Source organism: Mytilus galloprovincialis, chromosome 2 (assembly GCF_965363235.1).
Source record: "Mytilus galloprovincialis chromosome 2, xbMytGall1.hap1.1, whole genome shotgun sequence".
NCBI lineage: Eukaryota > Metazoa > Mollusca > Bivalvia > Mytilida > Mytilidae > Mytilus > Mytilus galloprovincialis.
Window position 1 is genome coordinate 80,365,649 of NC_134839.1, and position 24,497 is coordinate 80,390,145.

General features: G+C 30.0%; 2 protein-coding genes across 5 annotated transcripts; one reads left to right on the plus strand and one right to left on the minus strand.

Moving 5' to 3' along the window:
• Positions 1-572: 572 nt before the first annotated feature.
• On the minus strand, positions 573-18,665 carry LOC143064529 (monocarboxylate transporter 12-like). Of its 4 annotated transcripts, none has more exons than XM_076237411.1 (8): positions 18,592-18,665; positions 13,997-14,214; positions 12,775-12,909; positions 11,039-11,155; positions 9,363-9,506; positions 7,995-8,262; positions 5,242-5,945; positions 573-4,610 (listed from the first exon to the last, which is right to left on the minus strand). In XM_076237411.1, exons 2-8 carry the CDS (start codon positions 14,124-14,126, stop codon positions 4,477-4,479), a joined length of 1,632 nt encoding a protein of 543 aa, XP_076093526.1. In that variant the 5' UTR covers positions 14,127-14,214; positions 18,592-18,665; the 3' UTR covers positions 573-4,476. The 4 variants fall into 4 exon arrangements, with proteins under 4 accessions (XP_076093526.1, XP_076093527.1, XP_076093529.1 ...); XM_076237412.1 differs by lacking the exon at positions 18,592-18,665 and adding an exon at positions 18,424-18,577; XM_076237414.1 differs by lacking the exon at positions 11,039-11,155.
• A 71-nt stretch (positions 18,666-18,736) lies between these two features.
• LOC143064530 (putative peptidyl-tRNA hydrolase) lies at positions 18,737-23,249 on the plus strand. The gene is made up of 5 exons (XM_076237416.1): positions 18,737-18,967; positions 20,638-20,857; positions 21,129-21,228; positions 22,087-22,132; positions 22,719-23,249. The coding sequence occupies exons 1-5, from the start codon at positions 18,788-18,790 to the stop codon at positions 22,902-22,904; spliced, it is 732 nt and encodes a 243-aa protein (XP_076093531.1). The 5' UTR covers positions 18,737-18,787; the 3' UTR covers positions 22,905-23,249.
• The last annotated feature ends 1,248 nt before the right edge of the window (positions 23,250-24,497 follow it).

A 24,497-nucleotide genomic window follows, 5' to 3' on the forward strand; every position in this document is an offset into this window, starting at 1 on the left:
TCTGTGTTAGAAAAAAAAATATTTGTGATACCTACATCATTGTAATTGTTTGAATACTTAAAAAATGCTGGAAAAAGTGTAAACTTTTAAACAAAATTATTTAAATACATAATGTAAAACAAAGCTGCATATTAGTTTAAAACACATGGAAATAACTGACAAAGAACAATCCTTTGTAAAATAACAAGTCCTGATTTGTTGAACGGATTTAAGGTTTGAAATTCATTAAATGTTTCTATTCCATTGATAAAACAATTAAGATCAAACTTAAATGGAATCTATTCTTTTCGAAACAGGTTATGGATATACCAAATATTTGCAAATGTCAAGTAAAAGTTGTTTCTTTGATGGTTGTGTTAATTTAATGCAGTAACATGTAGACCTGCCTAGTTTGTGTCTAATGCAGTTTTAATTATTTCGAAACTTTTGTATTTTCAGTGGTGCTGATTTTTTATCAAAAAAGTTTTGACAGCAATCTGATGTTATTAATTGTACTACCTTAAGTACATTTCTAATTTTCTCCATTTTCCCCTTCTATCTATGCAATTCTGGATCTAAATAAAAAGACAGTAAAATAAAGATGTTATTTTATTTATGTATGATTCATACTAAAGAAACTAAATATAAATTGTTCATACAATATTCATTATTGGTATAATCCAATGATTTAATAATGTACTTGATTTTATATATTTTGTTATACTTTTAAATTCAAGGTAAAATACAATCCACATCAGTGACACTCCCAGACAAACGATTTTTACATTACACTGATAAAAAAATAATATGTTGTTCAAAAGAATGACAGGCATTTCAGCTCTGTGTTTTCAATTAAATTTGCATATATTTAAAGTAAGTACTTATGTTTTAAGCAAAAACTTAATTTGAAGAATACTTAAAATAAATATTGCTTTGTATAAAGCATTGATTATAGTTGATTTAACTACAATTCTGGGTAAAGGAAGAAAACTCCTGTTTTTTAAAATGGCTTAAACAATGACATCATTGGGTATTTTTAGAACAGATATAAGATTACTACACCCTACAGAAGTTATATAATATTCTTGACAAATATATAACATCATTTTCTGATTTGAATATCTGAGCATATATTTCATTGATAAATTTGCACTATATTTTGTGTATCTCAAAGGTAGTGATCAACCTTGAATTTAGATATCAAGTTAGTACCATAGGGTGTTGACTCTATTTCATGCAATCTTTACTCCAAAAATAGTGAAAACTTTTGTTTATATTCATCATAAAAAAAATAATACAATAAAATCATGTTCCTGATATAATTGAAGCCTACACACTATCATTTGAGAATATAAATATACTAAAATAACACAATATAAATTCAGTGCTCAATAATAAATATCATAACAATAGAAAAAAAACAAATATAGTCAATGTCAACAAATAAATAACAATTAAAAATATAAATATCTTTTTTGTAGAATGAGACATCTTACTCTCAAATTTTTAGCTTCTGTTTAACATATTAACCCATTATTGACACATTCCCCATTTCCATTCTCAATTTCATCAATTAGATGTGCATGTCATATCTAACATGCATTGAAAATTTGATAAATGTAAAACAGAGGCTACTTGTAGAAAGTACACTCAACTACTTTTAATTTGTGCGCTTTAATAAACCTTAGACTGCAGTTGTGTCCACCAAATAATCTAAAAGTTCAATTGTTCAACGCAAATAAAGTAATTATTCAAGTCAACTTTTGTTTTTATAACATTTAATGCATGATATGAAGGAGAGGCTTACTGGCAGTAATGCCTCACGTGATCTGTGCTGTTTACCCAAAAATAGTGCTCTATATAGCTTTTTCATTAAAATCAGGTGTCTTGTAACTTTTTCATTTCAAAATTAATTTAAATGGTATATCTATTATGATTGTTTTAGTGTATTTGAATAGGCTACAATACAGTAACACTATCCACTTGGGTTGGTCAGCATGACCAAGTAGTTTCAGAACACTAGGCTTAAGAGAAGGTTATACATGTAGCTGGCTGACAATGGATTAAAAGTGAGGGTCAACTCTGTAAATCAGTGTTGAAACATAAAATTTTAATGTTCCTTTTAAATAATCACAGAAAACCAATATTGTCATCACGTAAAATTACCTCCAAAAATATTCTACAAATAGAAAAGCATGTGATGTATTAATCGTTATTCTCATTGAAGATAATTGACTAGTTTTGGCATGGAAATAATGAATGTAGAGTACTTTCATGGTTTGAGGGAATATACAAATACAATTACAAATAGATATGTATTGAAATGGTTTACAGGAGAAAATTGTAACATTCATGATTTATACCAGCAGTTTTTCATTTGATTGAAAATTAAATTACACATCGTTGTAAATATAATGGAATTTGATGCAACTGTCATACAAGTGAGAGGTTAACTGCTATAAAACCAGGTTCAATCCACCAAGACAGGAATATGACAGTTGTTGTCCATTCGTTTGATGTGTTTTATTATTTGATTTTGCCATTTGATTAGGGACTTTCCGTTTTGAATTTTCCTCTGAGTTCAGTATTTTTGAGATTTTTTTTTTCATACATTTTGTATTTGTATAATTTTGTATAATGACAATAACATTCCTGTTAGACTTAGAGACAGAAAGTTTATAGTTTAAAGAGGAAATCATTTTCAGTAACTGTCGAATGGAAGTAACTGCTTATTACACTAAAAGTTATATATCTGATTAAATTTTTCAAAATTGAATAAATAACAGCATACATTTTATTATACAATAAAACTGTCATAAAATACATGTCATGACTAGCACTATATATAAATACATTTACCTTCATTTTCAAAATGAGATTTAATTACCCTGGAATTCAATATCTTTTAAATCATTTAAATCATTTAGCACCAGAATATATTCAATTTACATTTTATCAGGGAGCGGCAAGTCTATGCAGATTCAATATTTTGTCAATATTTGTATAACATTAGACATTCACATCAATAGAAGAACACTTTATATTAAAACTAACAGTAAAGTTTAAATAATAAAACATATCCACTCAATGAAAGATTACATGTATTGCACAACAAAGCACTTTACTATATGAAGCAGTTTCAGTTTCACAAAATATGCTACAAAAAACCTTGAACTTTGGATGTCACTCACACTTGTGAACATAAGGAAACATATAGCAAAAGGTTTCAATTAAAAATCCAAGTAAAATAATAAGTTTTATAACCATTATGATTTGTTTATTGACAAAGGTGCTATGTTTCCAGTCATTAACAAGAAGTATATGCTAATTGTGAAATAATCATACTATAAAACTGAATAGGTTGATTTTCAAAACAAGAAATCTTTCCGAAAATATTACTTTTTAAAACTATTGGCCGTAAAATCCAAATATGAAATTTTAACTAGAAAATGTGTGACTGGGATAAGGGTGGAAAAAAGCTAGATTTCTACAACCTTCATGATACATTACATTTTAAACATAACAAATTGTTAATAAGAAATATACATGTATAACAAATAAATGCCCTTCTAAAAAAAATAACAAATTTAATGATTTAATCATCCTAGTAAAGAACTTGTAAGGTACTAGACTTCAAATTAAAAAGCTATATTTTTTTTTCACAAAGTTTCTAATTAATTGCATGCAAAACTTATTTATCATTTTATTTTTTTATGAAAATATTAATAACACTGGTGACTGGTGATAAAATGTCTTGGATAATTACATCTGTACTGTGTCCGAAACAAGTCCTTTCTTTAGTGAAAAATATCTACTAGTACAGTCTGGATGAATTCCAAAGAATATTTAATTCAGTTTTATTTTTTCACTATCTTTTAATTAAAATGATCATTTAGCTATAGTTGAATTTAAAATAAAACATATGTAAATACATGACTGCAAGTTATAAGTGTCAGGTCAGTTTTTTAGAATGTACATGGTACATAAAATGAACAATTGTAGAAAATACAATATTTAGTAGATGAAAATAATATAGTGAACTAAATTTATGCCTCCCCATGGCCATCATCTATATCCTGTTGAATAACAAATTATGCAACTGGAAAAATGAATTTGTATATATAGGACATTTCACATAACCATGATAGAGCTGGAAGGTTTCAAATGATAAGAAACAGAAAAAAATTCACATGGAATGTGCATGTTACAAATTATTCCTGGACTACAAATAAAAAATAAAAAATATTTAAAAAGGTCCTTAAAAAAAAAACGACATTGAAAAACATATCTTGTTTTTAGGTCTGATATTTTGATTTTTAATTCATTTAATGGATTTTTCGTACTTTCAAATATTTTTTCAATATTTTTCTGTTAATTCTTTTAACCACACATTTGAGCACTTAGTACAATATAAAATGTATTTTTGATATTTCTTCCGTACCATATATTTCTTCTGAACTCTGTACTAATGTCATTCAAATTGTCCTATAGCTGTGTCTACTTCTCTTCCCTCTTCACTATCAAGAAATGTCTTACATTTGAAAGGAGTAAGATAATAGCACCAACTAACATGGAACCTCCACCAAAATAAAACGAGTAGTCATATTTTCCATTTATATCTTTGAGAAAGCCTGTAAAAGAAAGTAAAATTATAAACAATATAATAAGAATGGTGTAACAATGTTCAAATGGTAAGAATGGTGTAACAATGTTCAAATGATAAGAATGGTGTAACAATGTTCAAATGATAAGAATGGTGTAACAATGTTCAAATGATAAGAATGGTGTAACAATGTTCAAATGATAAGAATGGTGTAACAATGTTCAAATGATAAGAATGGTGTAACAATGTTCAAATGATAAGAATGGTGTAACAATGTTCAAATGATAAATGTTTCATTCAGCAATACTTTTTTCAAATCTTCAACAATTGCCATATACAGTGTAAATATTAGTCTTGCAAGACTTGTTTGTAGGTCTAATATGCTCTTGATATTACATCACTTAAAACAAAATTGAAATGACTTATTTTTCAGCATAGGGTTATTGAACAACATACTTAACTGAAAGTTTAGAAAGTATAGATTTGAAATACAGAATCTTTGATCTAAAAGTGTTTTTTTTTATGTTATGTATTTATGATATTTTGAATTTGTACAAAGCTCTTTATATTTTTTGCATTGATATACATTGATATACATGTATGCCCACAATTAAAAAAAATGTTTTGTATCAATATTTTAACAATAAATAGCCACTCACCTCCTATTGTTGGTCCAATCAACATTCCTATTCCTTGGAAAAGGATCATGATTCCAAATGAATAAGTTAATTTTGCAGGTCCAAGTAAATCTACTATTACTACAGATTTCTGTGAAATATAAGATCCAACTAAAACCCCATAAACTCCACATGCAATAGCAATGGACACAAAATCAGTTAAATTTGGAATGACAAAAGATACACCACCAATAATAAACATGATACTATTGTAAATGTAAATTCTATATGGTTTTATTTTCTTCATGTCTAAAATAAATCCAGATAATATTCTTCCTATTCCATCAAATACACCTGCTATGACAATAGAGAAAGCTGCCTTTGTGTCATTTCCGCCTACCTGTTTTACATATGCTGGCAAAAAGACAAATGCAGACTGAAATGCCAATGTGAAAAGCAAAATGGCAATACAAAAGCATGTGAATCTGAAATCTTTAAGAAGAGAAAATTCAAAGAGTTTCTTCTTTGTTCTTTCTTTGGGTTTACTTTGTTTTGATTTTGTAAATGTCACAACCGAGGAGATCCTTCTTTTAAGATTACTAAATGAATTATTTTTCTTGATTCTGTCATTTTCTTGGAGCACAGGTATAGTGAAGTCTATGCTATCATATAGGTTAGCATCTAATCTTTCAGACTTGGGAAGTATTTTAATTTCTATATCTGTAACTATCAACTCTTCAGCTTTCCTACAAATAAAACATGTCATGATTTAAGAAAACATTAATTTCATATTTCTGAAATCTCGACAGCTGAATCAGTCAGGTACTACTTTTACAAGTTATCTTTATTTACTTACAGAAGTTAATATTAACATACATATATAAGTAAATTTTATTTTGTTTATAATGTTTGAATAATCTCCCCTTAATTTTTATAAAAATTTACTTGTATAACTGTAAGTAATTTGTATTTACAATCCCTTAAATTCTTAAGTTTTGAGATGTAAAAACATACCTTTAACAATTTTTCTGAGGTTAGCTCATAATTTTTTTGTAGAGTTCAATTTTTCATCACATTGATTCAAAAAAGAAACTAATTGCGCAAAGATCTTAAGTAATTGTGCAAGGCTTTCAAAACTTTCCCCTTGGGGGATTGCAAATGAGCAATGTTCTGAAGAAAACAAACAAATGAGATTATCGTTTAAGGTGGTACCTAACACTACAGGGAGATAACTCTGTAAAATCAGCTAAACGTTTTGATTACATTGAGTTGTTAAGGGAATATCAAGCTTCTCAATGATCAAAATAAGTGTTCATCAAACTGCCAGTGTAATTTTTCTGATAAAACAGTTGGTTCAAATTTTTTGAAATTTTTATATTTTTGTCAAAGGGTCAAAGTAAATACTTCGTCAAAATTTGAAGAAAATTAAACGAGCCAAATTAATTTTAGTCAAAGTGTTGGGTACCACCTTAATGATAAGTAAAGACATCTGCGAAGAACAGACAATTGAAAATTCTATTAAAGCAAAGAAATCCTTAGAAATTCAAGAAAAGAAGATAGGATGACTATTTTACTGGGATAAGTAAAACAATCTGAACATCTAAGCGACATAACTAAGCCAATAAATCAATTTACCTATACAAGTAAATAAAATACACTCCTATATTAGTATCTTACAAATTAACTTATATAAGTATACCCGTTATTAGTATTTACTTCTTCAAGTAAGCAAAAATTACTTGACTTACAAGTAGTACCCCTGACTGTGAATCTAGCCTGGATAGTCATAGAAAAACAAACATGTTCAAAACAAATGCGGGGATATTGAAAATAAAACATCAATACTATTACAAAGACATATTACACCTTTGAGAATGAACATACTTTACTAACCAAAATCAAAAGTCAATGTCAGATGGAGATTAGAAACACCACTTTCTTAACCAAATGACTTTCAAAAACTTTAATTAAATGTTTACTACATTCGCTTCTCTTCCTTCCACAATAAACCAATCATCGTGACTCTGTGTCCTATGGGTACCATGGAAAGTCGCATTTGTCATCCTTGCTTATGAGTATTTTGTTTGGGTTATTTTGGGAGAAAAACGAAAACAAGGTGTCCAGATATTGTTTTCATCAACGGGTGGACTTTTAAGTCATAGACAAGACTTCTGTTTCGGACTGTTTTAAATCACAAATAATTTTCATAATTACTTGGGGACAGGACAGTTACTCCACATTGTTCTGTATACTATGATCATACATATACTATAAAGAAAATGTATTTGCTATTAACTATCAATTCCAAGTTTACTATCCGTGGCTGTCACTGATATTTATTATATATGGAGTCCCTATAATGACTATATTGCCTAGGAAAGTAGACTTGGATGGATAGTAAATAGCAAATACACTTTATTCATAGTATATGTATGTTCATAGTAAACAGAAAAACAGAAAAAAAAGGACTTTGGAAATAGGGGGAGGACTAAAAAAAATGTCCTATCACCAAATACCTATTACTTTTTATACCTTTCCTGAAATTCTCCAGTCATAAAATCGAATACATTTTATTTATAGTATATGTATGTTCATAGTACACAGAAAAACAGAAAACAAAAAATAACTGACTTTGGTCACCAAATACCTATTACTTTTAATACCTGTCCTGAAATTCTCCAGTTATAAAATCTTCAACAAAAATTCATCCTTCAATAGTACATACTTTCAACCACGCTCTAAATGCCCTTAATTTCGCGGGTGTGTTCTAGTAAGATATAATTATATCAAAATACCTTTGCTGAATTGCTTCTATTTTCCTGTGAACTGACAATGGTCGCATCATAATACCAAAAATTGTTAAGTTAAGTGTTATTCCACCAATCAATATAAAAGCTCCTGTAAATCCATAATAATCAAACAGAAGTTTAATTACTGGTGGAATAACAAAGGTACCAAAACCTACACCAGATGTGGCTATACCAACAGCCTTTCCACGCTTTTTATGAAAATACAACCCAACAATCACAACTGCTGGACAGTATGCTAAGGATCTTCCAATACCTGTAACAAAAAATAAAACCTGGTATCATTACTGAACTTCTCATTATCTGTATTCAGTTCTGAAAATTACAAAATAAAGTAAGAACAGAAACTCCTTTTAACATTTTCAATTAATCTTAAACACAAATTCTATATCGAAAGTGGAAAATTATATTTTGTGTCCAGTTCAGCTTCACAAATCTTGCTGATATATCTGCAAAATGCAACCATTTTTGTTTTGGATATTTTACCGAGGACTTAGTGGATATTATGTGTCATGATTATTGTCAGTTAAATAACTCCATGTTCATGCATCTATAAAACTTGTAGGATTTGTATAGTGATTCTTTGTTGCTTGTCAAGTTGCAAATATTTCATAGATATTTTTAATGCTTATTGATAGATTAGGTTAAGGGGTAGTAAACACCTTGAATAAAATTAAATTTGGCTCGTTTAATTTTCAAAACATGTTGACAAAATATTTACTTTGACCTTATAAATATAAAATTTCAAAAAACTTGAACCACACATCTTATTGGAAAAAATCACTGGATACATAGTAGTTTGACAAACACTAATTTTGATCATTAAGAATATTAATATTTCCTTAATAATATAATGTGATTAACGCATTCTGATGATTTATAAAGAGTTATCTCCCTGTAGTGTTATGTACCACTTTAAACTCATGAATTATTAAAGTTGACCTAGAAATTTGGACAACCAACTAAAAATGAGATTATGTTGGATAGCAGAAGACATTTTGCATTACAACAGGTCATATGCAGTCATTTATTGCAAGGGTTTCCAATAGAGTGTGACACACAGACTACAAAGGGCATTGGGTCTAATGTCCCTATATATACCTTCACATATTAATACGTCCCACACTGTCAAACAGATGCCTGGTTTATCAACAGTTTAACTGCCAGGTGGGGGAAATCAAGTGATGACCATACTAAAATACTTCAGTCAACCATTAGGATATACTTGTAGAGACTAAACTTTTTATTTTTTCCAGTAAATTTTCTTAACAATAATCTTATATATAATTTTTGAATATGATCAAGGGGGTATAACTCTGAAATGGCAATTGCAGCACACTCGGTTAAAAATCTTACCACCTAAAAATCCAAAGCTGATAAACAGGAAAGCAATATTTGGAGCAAACCCTGATATTATCATGGAAATACATGTAATTATTCCTCCCCATACCACAGCAGCTCTACATGAAAATCTATTAGCCACAGCACCTGTCAGTGGACCTGAAAAAAAAAAACAGTTCAAGTAATACATACAGTTAATATATATAAATTCATTTCAAGATAGTCAAAAACAGATTTCAAACATTTATTTTATAATCTAAAATCATAAAAATAATTTGTTTTGACTACCAATTCAGGAACCTCAAGCCTTTGTTAGTCTTGTGTGATTTTTTTTAATTTTGGTTCATTTGTCTATTTCTGAGTTCAGTGTGCTGTCCCTTTCACTGAACTAGTATATTTTATTGTTAAGGGGCAAGTTGAAACCCGCCTAAAGGTGCAGGATTTTGTTGCTATGTTGAAGATCCATTGGTGCAGTTGGGCTGTTTTCTGATATCTTGTCTGGCTATCTCTTCCACACATTCCCCGTTTTCCATGCTCAATTTTATACTATACAGTCGGAAACCAGGTTGAAATAGAACAAAAGAATCGAAGCTCTTTGTTAGAGAAGGCGATAAATGTTTACTGTATTGTTTACTATAGTGACAAAATTTTTAAAAGTTAATAGAAACAAACAAAATTGCAATTTTCTTCTCAATTACGAGGTGTTTTATTTTAAAAACACCATTAAATAAAAGACCATTTGCATAAGTTTTCAATTTATCTAGTACATAGTTAAGCAGAACAATTAGATATCAAGTCGACAACATGGGTATCTTTCAAGTTGGATGAAGAAAATGCATAACCTCCGATTTTTATGAAAAAATTACCACGGACGGAAAACATATCAGTCTATTAGTTCAGTAATTTTCGTGTCTGCCCTTCCATTATGTGACTGAAGAAAAAATTCCAAAAAATGGGTGACAATTGTATCTCAAAGACAAAATCGAGTGCACCTTTTTATGTTACGGCGTGTTTGAGTTGAGTATTTTGTCTTGATATCGTACAAAGTAAGAATATTTCATATATCGTCTCGCTTCAGATTCTATCAATTTTATATATTAAAGCTACAGGTTGACTTTATAACACAAAAAATCACAGTACTAAAAGATGAAATATATGGGTCAAGTGAAATGCCTATCTAATGAGTCACAAAAACAGAGAAGGTGTGTTCGAATAGCTATTTTTTTACTGAAAGTACTTGACGACAGTCTTTCAAGTTGGATGATGAAAATGCATATCTTCGAAAAATTCTATTTTTTTGTGTGTGATTACTAGGGTATATAGTCTTCATACACTAAAAAAATCTAGTCGGCCCTTCAACGAAATATTTAATTAGAATTTTTTTAAATGCTTATGAATTTTCGAAAATTCCACCTGACAACCAACCAGACAATAGTTTTAAGTTGAATCAATGCAGACAAGATTATTAACTGATGCTCATTAGCTAGTTGATACATTTGTCTTTTAAAATACAACTGACATATAAGGATCGTAATGGTGCAATGTGGATAAATTTATCGGTTTCCAAGAGCAATATTGGTAGTGCGTCATCCCTACAATGGCTTCCATTTCTACGATTGTGAAAATGAACTGGCGTAATGGGGAGATAATTTTGACGAAGTAGACTCCTGACTGTATAGAACAATAATTACCTAACATTAACCTAACACCAGAGGCAACACCACAGAGCCAAGCTGTCAGTGCTGCTGATTCATTATATCTATTAAAAAACTGTAGGTATAATAGACCAGCAGACCTTTCTACTCCACCTGCAATGTAAGTTTGACATTCATAATAGAAAATCAGTATTGACCTACCTAATGTTATAACCTAAAACACATGGTACTATACCCTTGCTTAAATTACCATATGGTAAAATTTAAATTATTAAATGCCCAAAAAGGCGTAAGCCAGGGTCGACTGTGCAAGGGCTGTATAGCCAGTCAAGGTCGTTAAAAACTTCCATTTGTATACCCTTGTTTGCAAGACTTGGTTATGTCTAGTCTCATAATAATGGCAAAATAGAAAAAAATCTATTTGCTTTCTTTTAGAAAAAAAGCGCTTGAAATTTGCATTCAAATAAAATAAATACTGTTTTAATGAAGAGTATCTTGTATAGTATTTGAATAGTATATAATTACAGTAGATGTATGTTTCATTGTACATTTGTAATACATTATTTTGATTGGCTAACTGCAATCTCACATTATTCCCTAATCAACTTCATTACACAATAAAATTAATCATTCATGATGACACGACATCCCACTATAAAGTGCACAGGTAAATTAAATAAAAACATGAAAAAAATCATGTTTTCATGATCCTAGCTAAAAAATGTAATTATAAGTATTGAATGCTTCTTTTTGTATCTTCATAGGGTTGTAAAAGCATTGAGCACATATTCAGAATGAAGCGCTTCTGCCCTCCATACAAAAAGAACTTTGGTCAACACTTAAACACCCTAATGAAGTTACAAAAAGAAGCATTCAATTCTTAAATAATATGACAAAGATCAAAATTATTGGTTCAGAATAAAAACTGCCATATTTCATGAACATTATAAATATTGCAACAGGTATATATTCATATGATTTTCACGGATTTTATAAACATGTCTCTGCGTGACCTTTTAAGTTGTTCAAAAATAGAATTGTGTAGGACACATATTTCATTACTTTAGTTTGATCTAAGTTTCAGGATTTTACTTTATATAATGAACTTTAATCAATGTTACCTTATGAGCATCTATCAAATTACTTTAGTTATTAGTCTTTAAAATAATTTCCTCTTATTTACAGTGCACAGTTTTAATGAACAAGGTTCATATTAGTTTTAATGACCTTGATTTTTAACTTAATTATAAATTTTCAAAATGGCCGTTATGTGATTCTTTTAAAAATGGATCTATCATCTTTGTTAAAATGGATCTCTTTATAAGAGTATATTTTTGGCTTAAAAAGCATCTTATTTTAGATATATTGTCAAAATGCATTGATTTTGTGTATTTTTGGGACCTAAAAGCATGATGAAACCTTTGGCCACAACCTAAGATCCAAAATGTTTTGTAACCAAAAGTTGCCACTGATGACATTGAATCCCTAGACACAAAATTTTGGGTGGCAGTTATTTATGCTAAAAACCGTTAAGTCTTACTAAAAATTTGACCAAATTATTTCTATGTGAAATTTGTAGTATTTTAGACTGATTAAAAAAATCAAGATCTTAGGGCCAATTTTAACCCTTCATGAACTTACTCCTTTGACAAATACTGTCAGGAAGTGTTTTGGGTATGGGTGCTATATGCAACATAAAATTATTTAAACAGTTGTCCACAAACAAGTACACACAAATTACAACATTTACACAGTATCCAACACAGAATTACCAATAATAAAATGCACCATATAGCTACTGAATACAACCAACCATCCATAGCCTCCATCTGGAACTGTCACATGTGAACTTTCAATAACCTCATTGCATTCTGGGTTATCATCATTATCATTTATATTGGTTTCTTCTGTAATAAAAGAAATGTGTACATGTACTAAAAACACACCATATATAGCAGAGTGTTTCTGCTTTTAAAAGAATTGTAATTTTTTTGGGGTGTAAAAGTGTTGACTAAAGTACAGTTTGTATACAGTGCTTTGTTCTAAAAATGTATGCATGGTCAACACTTTTACCACCCTTTAAAATCACCAAAAGAAGTATTCTTCTACCCTCTGAAATCTTAAGCTTGAAGGAAGTCAGTTAATGCTGCCGCTGGATCACTGTACTATGTCGATTTTTCTGCAACAAAAGTGCAGGCTCAACAAAAAGGAAACATTGATTCATTTATCAATTATTTCTATAATTTCTTAATTACAATGTATTAGAGGAGTTCCCCAATATAAGTCCAAGTTCTGAATATTACTAAGTAATAAATTTACTATTGATTGGTGAACTTGATAAAATTCCAGGAGTTATGATATATTTACTATATTGAAAGGGGATGACGTCACAATCGTCAAATCTCCAATTTCTGAAGTCTATAGATTTTTCTTGAAAACTGCTTTGTTGTTGATACATAAGTTTCGATTGCAAAGATGTTACTGTAAATTTAGAAATTATTGTGTGCATTTATAACTGCATTAGTCATTTTAGACTGAAATGCAATTTATTTTTTTGCGATTTGAGAAAGATCCAGTTTAATTCATACAAAAAATTTCAAAATGCAAGATTAGATTATTGCAAGTAACCCTGTAGCATTTTCACAATAATACAAACATCACATTAATTTCTGCTTTTACAGTAAATATGAAAGAACCAACTTCAACTTGACAAACAAAATATTAAAAATTTAGAAACTTTTGAAGTGTGAATTTATACCAATAATTGAGATAAAATAAATTTACCCGGCCTGTCCCTATTGGACAAAAATTACATTTATCAAATCATTGATTATACAAGAAAAAAATACTATTAGTTTTACATATTAAAAGAAAAGAAATAGATTATTATGAGTTATAGCTTTTCTTTCTGAAGTGCTATCCTTTTACTAACTTTAACAGTTTATTAGTAGTAGAACATAATATTAAACATTATTCATTTAAATGAAACTAAACCTTCTTTGTCATATAGTTGAAATGTTTCAGGAATTTCTTCTTGGTTTTCAATGAAAAGACCATTTTTCTCATCATGACTAGTGTCCTCCTTCATGTCTTGGAAGAAAACTGTTTTGGGAGAAGATTCCATGTCTAAACTGTTTTTGGTTGTTTTCCATGCAATCCCAAGATCTGTTTTTTTTCTTTCTGTAATCTTTATACTATCATGTCATGCTTGTCTGTAATATTGAATAAAGATATGTCTCACAGGCTTTACAGAAAAATCCAAAAGAGCAATTTGCCTTTCTAATCTAATGTATGAATATTTGAATGAATATAATTTGTTAAGAACTTCTTTAAAAATAAAATTGAGAATGAAAATCAGTAATGTGTCAAAGTCAGACAACAACCCAACCAAAGACCAATAAATTGCTTCGCCAAACGCAGCTGGATACATCCGCAGAGTTTCAATCATGAACAGTTGGGGCAAAATGGATAAAATATACGTGTATATATACAGGTCTGAATTTAGATTGTAATTAAATATTTGACACATACATTGGTAATAGGTTTTGGACACAGAATAACTGTAGTCAGATGTGCATAATTCACCTACAAAAACATTTTCTTCCAATATTTTATTTTTACACACACTTATTTGACTTGCATTATGATGTTCATAAAAATGTAAATAGATTCAAGGATTAAACAAGAAATCATAATCAACATTATAATAGCTGGATGAAAGATATTGTTTGATATTATAGCTTTCATATCACCAATAAATGCACATGCTTTCTTGTGAATGTCACACTAAAAATGTTGCATTCCTGATATTTGAGGTACATTATTGGACAATATTTTTTATACAGAGCACATACATGTACATTTGTACTGCTATTACATGTATAATCTTATGTAGTAAGGACCAACTAATCATAATACATTATCTGACCTAAAAACATCACAGATACAGTATCATATAAGAGACTGACAAAGGTTTTAAGGAAAGGCTTAATTTTTTTTTGAAAAAGCCATTGGAGTATACATGTAACTATTGAACTAAAGAGTTTGCTGAATTAAAAACTATTTTACAAAGCAATATGTACATGATGTATAACGAATATTTAATTATATACCACTGATTAAATTGATTTTCAATAATGGTGGGTAGTATATAAAGTTAGTGATACATCTCCATAAATCCTTATAGGGAATATACCACTGTACCCTCACAGCTTTCTTTGGGGTGCTTCAAATATAAGAGGAATTTACATACAAACATTTTAACTGCAGTTTTATAATTTCAATTCTAGTTTACACAATATCTTATTTTTCAAAAGTGCATACATTACATTTATATAATAGGCAGGGATTCGCAAACAAGAACTTGTATAAATCTGTCTCCTGATCTGTCAACTCTCCTCATTTATGTGAGAGGTATTGCCATGAATTTTGAAATTCTTTATCATGCAAACTGAACTCTTCAAACAATTTGTGTTAAACAATCATTCAAATGAATTAAAGGGTTTATTATAATTTTAATAAGCACATACATACTCATTTTAACTTATAGTTGTAGATAAAAAGCACTCATATATTATAAGAGAAGCATTAGGTCCTCTTTCGCTAAATATCCCCCATGGAGATTTTGAAAAGTTGGCAAGTATGTGTCTCCCTTAACAAAATGACGACATTGGGAGTATCCGAGTATACATGTACAATGTAGTGTAAAGAAACCTGCTACAATAAAAAAAAAATCAATTTACATTACGTATAAAAAGAAGATGTGGTACAATTGCCAATGAGAGGGTAGTAATGCCCTTTACCGTCAGGCGTCAAACTGTCAATTTCTGCTACCGTTAGCGTCAAATTAGTCAAAATTTAACCGTGATTCGTCAGAGGTTTCGAATAATTATCGTTAGCGTCAATTTTGAAATAAAATTAATGTGATTTGTCAAAATCAGTCGATTTTTTTACTTGTCTAAAAGAAAGTGTACATACATGTATTATTGTCATGCACCAAAAAATTCCATTAACGTCATTTGTCAAGAATTTTTACCGTTATTCGTCATGAATGTACTGTAACATTTTTATATGTTAGGTCAAGTGTGTTATCTGATTGTATCAGGTTTACATACATCTGTATTTTCACACATAGCCATTTAATACAGTTAGAGATCATCAGAGATTATATTAATTAGGAGTTATATTTAGATTTCTTTGTTTGACTAGTGAGCCCTAATGATTTGCATATGGTGCCCTAGTAAATTTATGTAAGGAGCACGGAATGTTAGGAGCCCAGATCACTGGAGCACCCGGATTACCAGAGCCCTAGTAGTCTATATTTGTATACGGGCTTGTACATGTAGGAGAGAAAGAGCGTGAGATATGGGAGAGAGAGAATTTATAGTAAGGAGAGGACAGTAACGTTTATATAGTAGAGAGGAGACCTGTATTGTTGACCCTGAAGTTAGATGTACATTGTGTTACACTTGTAACTTTGTTATAGTCGTGTGATTTTAATAATACAGTATTGAACTTTTATTCGACTTCATGTTTGTGTTCACTTACAAGACTTCGTTCAGACTACACCACTTCCAGGATCCATTTATTTATTTATGTGACAAGGATTCCCTTAATCACTAGTAGATTTCAAGGGTAACCCTGTTAAAGAGTATACTTGGCATTTGTCTTCCATGTACGAGTGAAACACCTAACAACACAACACAACCACAAGAATACACACTTTAGCTCAAGTACCATAACATACTAAACTTTTTCATCACAGTACCACCATTACTACCCTCTTGAAACAACTCTCCACAATAGACCAATTGACACAGAAATTAACAACTGTAGGTCACCTTACGACCTTCAATAATAAGCAAAGCCATATAGTCTTTTTTTTCTCTCGATTTTACGAATGAACTGCCCGTTGACCTTGGGTCATTCAGGGGAAAACATGTAGGCTAATAAGACATTGTTAAGTGAACATGTTTGCTTTCTTTCGTCAAATTTTTCCAGGAAAAGGTACCAGTTGGATAATGTCTTTAAACATGTTAACTGTTAAAAATTATGAGGTATTAAATTATGGATAAATACTAAAAGTAAAACTAGAGACCATATATGTCTCTGTAAAACTATAGTCCAAATAATTCTGATGTCTTTTGCCAGACGTCTCTGGGATGCATTCCTATGACAGGAAGGCGTCCCAGAAAAAAATTAAAATAGCCTTGCCAGACGTCATAATTATTTGGACTAGTAAAACGAATTCTAGTCAAATCGGCAACTGGTTAAATTGGCACTTGGTCAAATCGGCACCCGGTATAGTCAAATTGGCACCCGGTTAAATCGGCACTTGATATTGTCAATTCGGCACCCATGTAAGATTTGTTTAATATATATTTTTAACAGTATTTTAAGCAAAAACAGTAAAAATAAGGAATGGGTTGTCCAAAAATTTGTTCAGTACTTATGCAAGAAGTGTCACTTAATTTTATTGACATTCTTTAGAGTTGATGTATATATTTTTTTCTCTCAACTAAATGTGTATTTTTAATTAAATATATATGTGGTATTGGATATTTTTTATGCATTTTTTAACCAGTTGAGCATTTTGCAGAATTGTTGGTTTAATGCTGTTTAAACTTTCCTAAAAAAAACACCTTCAATTGCTAATTATTTTGCATGAATTTTTGAAAGGGATTCATAGTTTTCCACTTTAAATAATTCTTTTAATTGACTCATTCATCAAATCAGCAGAATAATCCAGTGCTACAAGTTCTTCTTCGCAGAATCCGGATCCGTTCGCGCCCATTCACGTTCGCACCCACTCATGTTCGCCCCCTTTCACTTTCGCACCCTACATGTTCACGCCCAATTTTAATTGGTTTTGTGTTTAATAACTATAGCTTTGATATCAAGTTTTGGCAAGTGTATTCTTATATTTGTTGTCATTGTCTCAAAATAAAGTGAGACAGCATTTTTTTTTGTGTTGAATAAATCTTAATCATGTTTTGGATAGTGTATTATCAGATTAGAGACATATAATACAATTATTATATGTATTATATGTCTCTGGTATTGTTAAAAAAAAATAATTCTTTCTAAATAAAGTGGGATTCTGTCAACGTTTTTTTTTTTTGTGTGTTGAATAAATTTTTATCATGTTTTGGTTATAATAGTGTATTGCTATATTTTATTGTTTCAGATCAAAGGGACCAAGCTGTTAAAAACAATTATCTTTTGTTCATTTAAAATCTTGAATGTTTTACTTACACCAAAGCAATTTTATAATTTTATAACAACAATCATCATTTTCCAATTATTCAACTGGAATTTAAATTAAAATTGGGCGCGAACGTGTAGAGTGCGAACGGACCTTGGGTGCGAACGTGAGAGGTGCGAACGTGTAGGGTGCGAAAGTGTATTGGGCGCGAACGAACCTGATAACTTCTTCTCAGATGTTCTCAAACCACGTATACGCAGATACTGTTGCACTAAAACTAGTCATGAAAAGAAAGTCTCTACAATCTGCAAATGGTTGTGTTATCTGTTTAAACTATGCAAATTATATTAGCGTTATTTTGTACTAACAGTATCAAACCATGTACCTTAACTATAATCAACTTGACATTCACATTCATATTGCCCTCAACCTAAATCCTGACCTTGTGATAAGTTATTTTTGGAAACGGAAGTTGATAATGACATCTTAAATCTGTGTTGCGTTTTGAAATCAATGTCTTGTTATGCTGTTAGTTTCAAGCGTCTAACTGACGAAGAAAGGGAATTTCACAACTGTGAAGCATGACAAAATTTGCTAACATATTTAAACAATCAATAAGCAAAGTTTCATCATTCTTACGTCAACAGTCAGAAAATAATGCTTGGAAAAATAACAGGATTACTATGCAATCAACCAAATATTTATACTGCACAATGGCGTCAGGTTATTCATTTCAGAGTCAAAATCAAATGGATTTTATGGTTAGTAGTTGTTTCTGCCGAATGTAGGACAGAAAGTCACAGGACAAAAAGTCACAGACAAAAAGTCACGGACAAAAAGTCACAGGACAAAAAGTCACAATTCATTTTTTCTGATTATTTTCTTTAAAGAGAAACAGCTTATTTCTACAAAAATATTTTTGTATTTTTCTTGAACTATTGTATATATACAATGTACCAACTTTGTAAACAAAATTTATCAAAGATATATCAAAGATAATCAAATAATTGTTAAAAAAACAAAACGTCAAAGTGACTTGGCACTTAAATGGCTTCATGGTGCCAAGAAATATATCTTCTGCATGATTAAAATTAAATAAATCTTGATTTTTAAAGTATAATGACACATTTCCTAAACTTTTATTTGAATATATGTATTAAAAAGTAAATATTTCAAGATATTTCTCTAATATATTCAAACAATTGTCAACAAATTATTTGTGACTTTTTGTCCTGTGACTTTTTGTCCTACCAAATTTGTGACTTTTTGTCCTGTGACTTTCTGTCCGTTTACCGTTTCTGCCCATTCTATAAATTCCGAGACTTGTAACTCAAAATATTTTCAAATCTCTTGTGGGAGGGGGGTTCAGTCATTTTATAATTTCTCTTATGATTGTCTTTTTGCCCTGTGTTAGTATAGTTTATATATAATTTGACAGATATTATCATACTAGTTTTCTTTGATATAATTTTTATCAATGTTTATATCATACATCTTTCTACTGAGAATATCATTTTTGAGTTTCGTCCATATATTTCTTCAGATTTTCATAGAGAGATGTAGAAAATTAATTGTGACATATTATGATTAAAGTCAATGGAGCTTGGTTATTAAGAATATTACCTATGAGTTAACTAGAATAATTCAGTTGTTAAGTTGATTTAAGGCAGTCTTTATTTGTTGATATAATTCAAGAAAAGGATATGTTTTTAACTTTGTCAGATGATGAAAAATTTATATTTTTGTTCAAAAATGAAAATGTTTGTCATGTTTGTAGTTCTGTTGCCAAAACCTGCAATAATATTTTATTACGACGAAATAGTATCTTGTACTGTTAAAAATCAGATATTTTTATTATGTACATATATGTACATGTATGAGGTTTTATCCTTGGATTTGCATGGTGATATTGCACTTCCATGTTTTGTATAAATAACAAAACTTATGTTTTAATTCTGTTGTTTTAAAATTGTATATTTTAAACAGACTCTCATAGTTGTTCTAAGAATGGCACATGCATTCTAAATTTTATATTGTGAACTTGATTTTATATTGTGTTTATACTTGTATGTATGTGGTGAAACTTTAATAAACTATTGAATCTTGAATCTGAATCTGTTATATTCTGTCGATCTACAATTACTTCATTACTGCCTAAACATGCTACATTTGTAAATGGATAGACAATGAAAAATCTTAATTAAAGTATTCAGAATTAGTTGATAAGATCAAGAAAAATGGATAAAATTGGTAAATTGACTCAAATTAAATTAAATTACAATCAAGTCAAATAAGTGAATAAAAGTTCTGGTTACTCAAAAGTTAGTTACTCATACATTAAACAGCTTACACATTTTATTTTCATGTACTAATTTGTATTGTGATTTAATTGATAACATAAATTTGCAAGAAATCCCTTTATTCACTTCAGGTAGTAGGGGTAGGAAACCTTGACATGCTTGAAACTAGACACAGTGTGGGTATGCAGGTTATCAATCAGTTAGCCAATCATCTCAGAGTATCTTGGACCAATGAAAGGAAGATTTGTCAAGGCTTTGTAGCTATTCACACTTTTGAAAATCAGCAAAGATGTATTCTTCTAAAACCAAAAGTAGCCATGAATATTAATGGAAGAAGTGTTCAAAAAGCAGGTACATATACACTTTTGATAAATCCAACTTAATATTTTTTATTCTGATTATGAATTTTAATAACATAGCCAAAATTAAATAACATAAACAAAGAAAAGTTTCATCATATTTTTTATGGGTCAATATGGTTAGGATCCTTCTGATTTGATTTTTCATCACTCTTGAAATTCACTGCACTATGCTTAAGTATTAAAAATGGACAAATTATATTGTAAATTGTAGTAAATATAAAAAAGAAGATGTGGTAGCATTGCTGTATTATATTTTACAGTCAAACACTATGGTATACTTCCTGAGAATGTCTATTTGATACATGATGAACTTGACAAAGCTGTTGGAAAATATGGTTTTAAGTACGGAGGCAGTGCAAGGTACTCAATTATTAAAATCAAAGTTACATTCATTGTTAATTGTTATTTGTAGAAAGTTTGTTTTAAAATTGGTATACCAATCTATTTTCTTCTGACTTTCAAAATTGAAATTATGACATTGAAAGTTGCATGTTACTAAGCTTTTTTTTTATGATAACTAAGCATTGATAGCACAAGTTCATATACAATTATATACATGTATGGTTCAGCATTACGGCACACTTTGTTTAGTCTTACCTTCAAATGTTGTTGTTTTTTAATAACTAAATATAGGCTATAATAAACTAAATATTAACCATAGACATGCAGATAACATTTTTCTTAGTTCCAAAAAGTGAGGAGATATATTTTACTGAAGGACAAGCAAAACTCATACATACATGTATATCAAGCAACAGTAATCTCCAGAGGCCATTTCAGCGACACAGAGATGCTATATTTTTTCCCATGATGCTATAATAATTTCCTTGACACTATAATTATTTTGAGGATGCTATTTTTTCTTTGATTGCTAAACCTGATATAACGCATGTTAGTTACTCGGAAAGAGTTTTGATGGAGCATTTTGGCATGATGTTTTGTTGTAAGGATACTTATAATTAATACATGTAGTGATTATAAAATTTGGGTATTCTTCATCCTTGTTTAAAATTCCAAAGTTAAGACCAAACTGATCTAAGATTTTCCAAGATTTTCTAATTAGTAACTGTCATTGGAGTAAATTTTTGCAACACATAGTTTTTACCTGTATCATTTGTATAGTAAATGGTTTGCTTCATTTATGATATTCTGCATGTAATTTATATAACAACACTGAACTCTGCTGCATAATTGTAACATTTTTTCCCTTTCTTTCAGGGGTCATAAAGGTATTCGTTCAATCCAACAATCTTTACAATCAGAGGTATGTATATTGTTCTATATTTGTTCTAGATTATCAAAAAGTGGATAAATTAAGCAATAAGTTTGGTTTCTGAAAACAAGATTTATTAAAAAATGCATGATGATAATTATGAAAAATAATTTGACCAGGTTATTTCAAAAGAAATGGAAGAAGAAACTCAATGTTATTCCAATAAAGGGGAGGAATTCTTATTTAAAAAACTAAGTCACCTTTCATGTCAAATTTCAAGTGTAAAATTACTGTATATTGTTAGTGAAGATACCGTGTGCAAGATGAGATAGGAAAAAAAGTTTTATAGCGAATTTAAAAATCAAGAATTGAAGAGCAAAACTATTAAATGAATTCATTTCCTTTCCTATTGGTAATTCATTGGCAGATCCAGGAACCCCCCTTTTTTTGGCCGATCAATGCATTTGAATGGGGACATATAGTTGGAACCCCCCCTTGGTCCTGGGTTTGGGAACCATCCTTTTTAAAAATTTTATGGATCCGCCCCTGTAATTGATTAATAATATTATAAATGACACTAGTTTTTCACTTACAATAAAAATATAGCATGTCTAGTAATATTTTTGTAATTTTACAGGATATTCCAAGGTTGTGGGTTGGAATAGATAGACCTGTCTCCAAGTCTGAAGTAGCAGATTATGTTCTTAGAAAGTTTAGTGCTGATGAAAGGAAAGATATTAGTCACACTTTAGATAATTGTATTCAAGCCCTTAATAATGAATTCCAAAAGCAGTTTGGTGTGAAGCTGCTTGATACTACATAATAATTAATGTAAGACTGGTAACATAAAGAAACTGGAAACAGGTTCTAAAGATTGACTTAAAACCTAAAGAGACTGCAGACTGGTTCTGAAGATAGACTCGAAACCTAAAGAGATTGCAGACTGGTTCTGAAAATAGATTGGTAACCTACAGGAGACTGCAGACTGGTTCAGAAGATCAACTCAAAACCTAAAGAGGTTACAGACTGGTTCTGCAGATAGACTGGTAATCTACAGGAGACTGCAGACAGATTCTGCAGGTAGACTGCATGAGAACAATATGAACACAAGAGTCCTTATATATGAAATTCAAAACTATTTTTGAAGAATAAAGCATAATAAAAAGCAGTTACTTTCTATTTTATTCACATGTAAAAGAAAACCAGAACATATTTTTATGCCCACGCCATAGCCCAGGGGGCATTAAGTTTTACCCTTTTCTGTCTGTATGTACGTACATCCCAAATTTTTTCCATTCTCTAACTTGAGTATGCTTCGACAAATGTAATGACACTTTTACACAATGCTTATTACCACAATACACAGATCAAGTTCGAATTTTGGTAGCTTCACTTTAACTGTTCTAGAGTTATGTCCCATTATAAATGGAAAAATTGCAAAATTTTAGTTTCCATTCTCTAACTTAAGTTTGTCTCAACCAAATGTTTTGAAACTTATGCACAATGTTAATTACCACAAAATACAGATCAAGTTTGAATTTTGGTAGTGTCACTCTAATTTTTCTATAGAGTTATGCCCCTTTAAAAATGGAAAAATTAGTTTCCGTTTAACTTAAGTTTGCCTCTACCAAATGTTATTCTTGTTTATTTAGATTTTAATTTTGGACCCTGTTTTTATACGACCGCAAAAATTGAAAATTTTTTGGTCGTATATTGGTATGACGTTGGCATCGTCGTCCGAAGACATTTGGTTTTCGCACTCTAACTTTAGTATAAGTAAATAGAAATCTATGAAATTTAAACACAAGGTTTATGACCATGAAAGGAAGGTTGGGATTGAATTTAGGAGTTTTGGTCCCAACAGTTTAGGAATTAGGGGCCAAAAAGGGCCCAAATAAGCTTTTTTCTTGGTTTTTCGCACAATTACTTTAGTATACGTAAACAGAAATCTATGAAATTTTAATATAAGGGTATGACCACAAAAGGAAGGTTGGGATTGATTTTGGGAGTTTTGGTCCCAACTGTTTAGGAATTAGGGGCCAAAAGGGTCCAAAATTAAACTTTGTTTGATTTCATCAAAAATTAAACTATTGGGGTTCTTTGATATGCCGAATCTAACCGTGTATTTAGATTCTTAATTTTTGGTCCCATTTTCAAATTGGTCTACATTAAGGTCCAAAGGGTCCAAAATTAAACTTAGTTTGATTTTAACAAAAAATGAATTCTTGGGGTTCTTTGATATGCTGAATCTAAACATGTACTTAGTTTTTATATGACCGCAAAAATTAAAAATTTTTTGGTCGTATATTGGTATCATGTTGGCGTCGTCGTCTGCGTCGTCGTCGTCCGAATACTTTTAGTTTTCGCACTCTAACTTTAGTAAAAGTGAATAGAAATCTATGAAATTTTAACACAA

Coding starts and splice junctions, on each gene's coding strand:
- LOC143064529 (XM_076237411.1), bottom strand. CDS start 14,126: ATGGAATCTTCTCCCAAAACAGTTTTCTTCCAAGACATGAAGGAGGAC. Junction 12,910..13,996: donor TCAACTATATGACAAAGAAG/GTTTAGTTTCAT, acceptor CTTTTATTACAG/AAGAAACCAATATAAATGAT. Junction 5,946..7,994: donor ATAGAAGCAATTCAGCAAAG/GTATTTTGATAT, acceptor TTTTATTTGTAG/GAAAGCTGAAGAGTTGATAG.
- LOC143064530 (XM_076237416.1), top strand. CDS start 18,788: ATGACAAAATTTGCTAACATATTTAAACAATCAATAAGCAAAGTTTCA. Junction 21,229..22,086: donor AAGTACGGAGGCAGTGCAAG/GTACTCAATTAT, acceptor CCTTTCTTTCAG/GGGTCATAAAGGTATTCGTT. Junction 22,133..22,718: donor AACAATCTTTACAATCAGAG/GTATGTATATTG, acceptor GTAATTTTACAG/GATATTCCAAGGTTGTGGGT.